This window comes from Orycteropus afer, unplaced genomic scaffold (assembly GCF_000298275.1).
Source record: "Orycteropus afer afer isolate SDZICR_OR568_19922 unplaced genomic scaffold, OryAfe1.0 scaffold00006, whole genome shotgun sequence".
Taxonomy (NCBI): Eukaryota; Metazoa; Chordata; class Mammalia; order Tubulidentata; family Orycteropodidae; genus Orycteropus; species Orycteropus afer.
Window position 1 is genome coordinate 21,176,859 of NW_006921593.1, and position 2,666 is coordinate 21,179,524.

At 47.1% G+C, this 2,666-nt stretch overlaps 1 protein-coding gene across 1 annotated transcript in view; it reads right to left on the reverse strand.

Moving 5' to 3' along the window:
• TRAF3IP1 (TRAF3 interacting protein 1) overlaps window positions 1-2,666 on the reverse strand; it is a 67,415-nt gene that overhangs the window by 2,019 nt on the left and 62,730 nt on the right. The window contains exon 15 of the mRNA XM_042780981.1: window positions 4-227. Within this exon, the coding sequence (XP_042636915.1) occupies window positions 4-227 (224 nt within the window). The remainder of the gene's footprint in view (window positions 1-3; window positions 228-2,666) is intronic.

Below are 2,666 nucleotides of genomic sequence, written 5' to 3' on the forward strand. Positions count from 1 at the left end.
GACCTCTGCTCCCTGTGCAGGGCCTCAGCGTGTTGCCTGCTCTCGCTGAGCCAAAGCTGCAGCTCATTCTGCATGGCGTCCACGTCCTCCTGGATGTAGTCCATGACCTTGCCCAGGGGCAGCGCGCTCTTGCACAGCGTCTGGATGGATGTGCGGAGCTTCTCAATCTCCTTGGAGACAACGTCCTTCTCTTTCTTCCAGGCTGACTCGTAGACCAGAGATTTCTCCTGCCGTTCGTGAGGAAACGTGGAGAGAAGGATCTCAACCCACAGCCCACGGGACTGGACACGCCGCCCAGAGTGCCGTGGTCTCAGCCCACACGGAGCTCCACGCGGCTGTCCTCCCTTCCCCACGGACAGAGGAGGCTCTGCCCACAGAGTTGTCCGAGGGACAACTTCTACAGTCACATTTTACTTCCCAACTAACCAGAGGCTTACTGTAGTCACTGCTACACAAGCTTAGTGACTGCGATGATGTTCTCTGTGGGCTCCCGAGAGCTGTCCCTGCATCCGCTACTTGAGGGGATCACCTTTCCACCCCAAACGACCCTGAAACCCAGCTTCCCGAGAGCAAGGAGAAGAGCAGCCAGAAAGAGGAGGAAGACTACTGTTAGGAGTCAAAATGGAAGGAGGGCGAGACCACGGCACCAAGTGTGGCCACGGGCTAAGGCAGGCAAGGGCCAACAGAGCTGCCTGCACAGGGACATCGTGGAGTCCTGGGGCCTCAGTGGGAATCGTGGGCGAGGGGGGCAGGGGAGGGGGAGCTCATTCAGTAGCAGTGAAGGAGACGAAGGCTCTGAGGCAGGTGGGGAACCGTATCCAATTCTGGTCAGAGTTCTTGGGCTCTTTGCCTAGTAACGTTCAAATTCTCTTCATATGCGTTTTTATCACAGACGTCTCTGAATTTCAAAAGCTGGTGGACATTGATGGAATGAGTAATCAGTTAGGCTCGGGAAACCTTCCCTGGGAAGACTACTGTTGCTTCCAGAAGCCTTTCCAGACAACCCCACCCCACTGTCAACGGGCTAAGGAGTCCTTGCTTCGCCCGCTCACAGCACAAGCTGAATGCATTAACTGCAATTAAGGAGCTCTGGTGGCATAGTGCACAAGACGTTTGGCTGCTAACCAGAGAGCAGCAGTTCAAACCCACCAGCTGCTCCATGGAAGGAAGATGAGGCAAGTATACGTCCGTAAAGATTTACAGCCTCGGAAGCCCAACAGGGGTCGCTATGAGTCAGAATCAACTTGATGGCAGTTGAGTTCAGTTTTGTCTTATTTTTGAACTTATTATGGGCTTTCCTTAAATATCTGTCAAACAGACAAATGAGCTGAATAGACAAATTACCCGTCAGAGAACCCTGGCTCTACCACGCACTGGCTTTCTCACCACTGGCAAGTATACAGAGAGCCTCTGCTTAACACCAGGCACACAGGAGATACTAAATAAACAGGACTGAGAAAAAGGCAGAACTCCCAGAGCCAATGAGGAGTCCAGCAAGGTTACAGGATACAAGATAAACATACAAAAATCAATTGTATTTCTACAGACTAGTAAGGAACACAGAAGGTGGACACCAGCATTAAAAATGCAACGCCATTTATGATCGCTTTTTTTTAAAAAAAAAAAACTAGTTAGGTCTGGTGGGAGCTCCAGTGGCATAGTGCCTAAGGCATTTGACTGCTAACCAGAAGGCTGGCGGTTCAAACCCACCAGACACTCCTCGGAAGGAAGGTTGGGCAATCTACTTCCATAGAGATACAGCCTCAGAAACCCAAGGAGGGGTCGCTGTGAGTCAAATCAACTCGACAACAGTGAGTTTGTTTTCTTTTTTTTGTTTTTAGCTACAAATCTAACAAAACATATACAGGACTTGTAAACTGAAATGATCAAAGAAATCAAAGAGAGATGTACCATGTTCATGGATGAGAAAACTCACCATAGTAAAATGATGAATAGATTTGATGCAATTCCTATCAGAATCCCAGCAGGCCTTTTTGTAGATATAAGATAATTCTAACATTTATATGGAAAGGCAAAGGAACTAGTATAGCTAAAACAATTTTGAAAAAGAAGAATAAAGTGGGAGGTATCAGTCTGTCCAGTTTCAAAGCTTCTTATGTAGCTCATTAATCAAGACTTTGTGGTATTGGTGGAGGCACACGTTCGCAGATCAATAGGACACCACAGAGAACCCAGAAACAGACCCTCCCAAGTATGTTCAACTGATTTTTGACAATTCAGTGGAGGAAATCAGCCTTTTCCATAAACTGAACATCCATAAGCAACTAAATGCACCCCACCTAATCTCACATCTTATACAAAAACTAACTCAAAATGGACCGTGGTCTCAAACGAAAAGCTAACACTTTCAGGAGAAAGTCTTGGGGATCTAGGGTTAAGCAAAGACTTCTCAGACTTGACACCAAAAGCACAATCCATAGATGAAAACTGATAAATGGCACCTCATCAAAAGTAAAAACTTTTGTTCTGCAAAAGACGCTGTTACGAGGATGAAAAGACAAGTTACAGAGTGGGAGAAAATACCTGCAAACACTTATTACCCAACAAAGAACTGGTATCTAAGATACGCAAAGAGCTCTCAAAACTCAACAGCAAAATAGCACACAACCCAAGCAGAAAACGAGCATCAGACGTGGAGAGGAGTT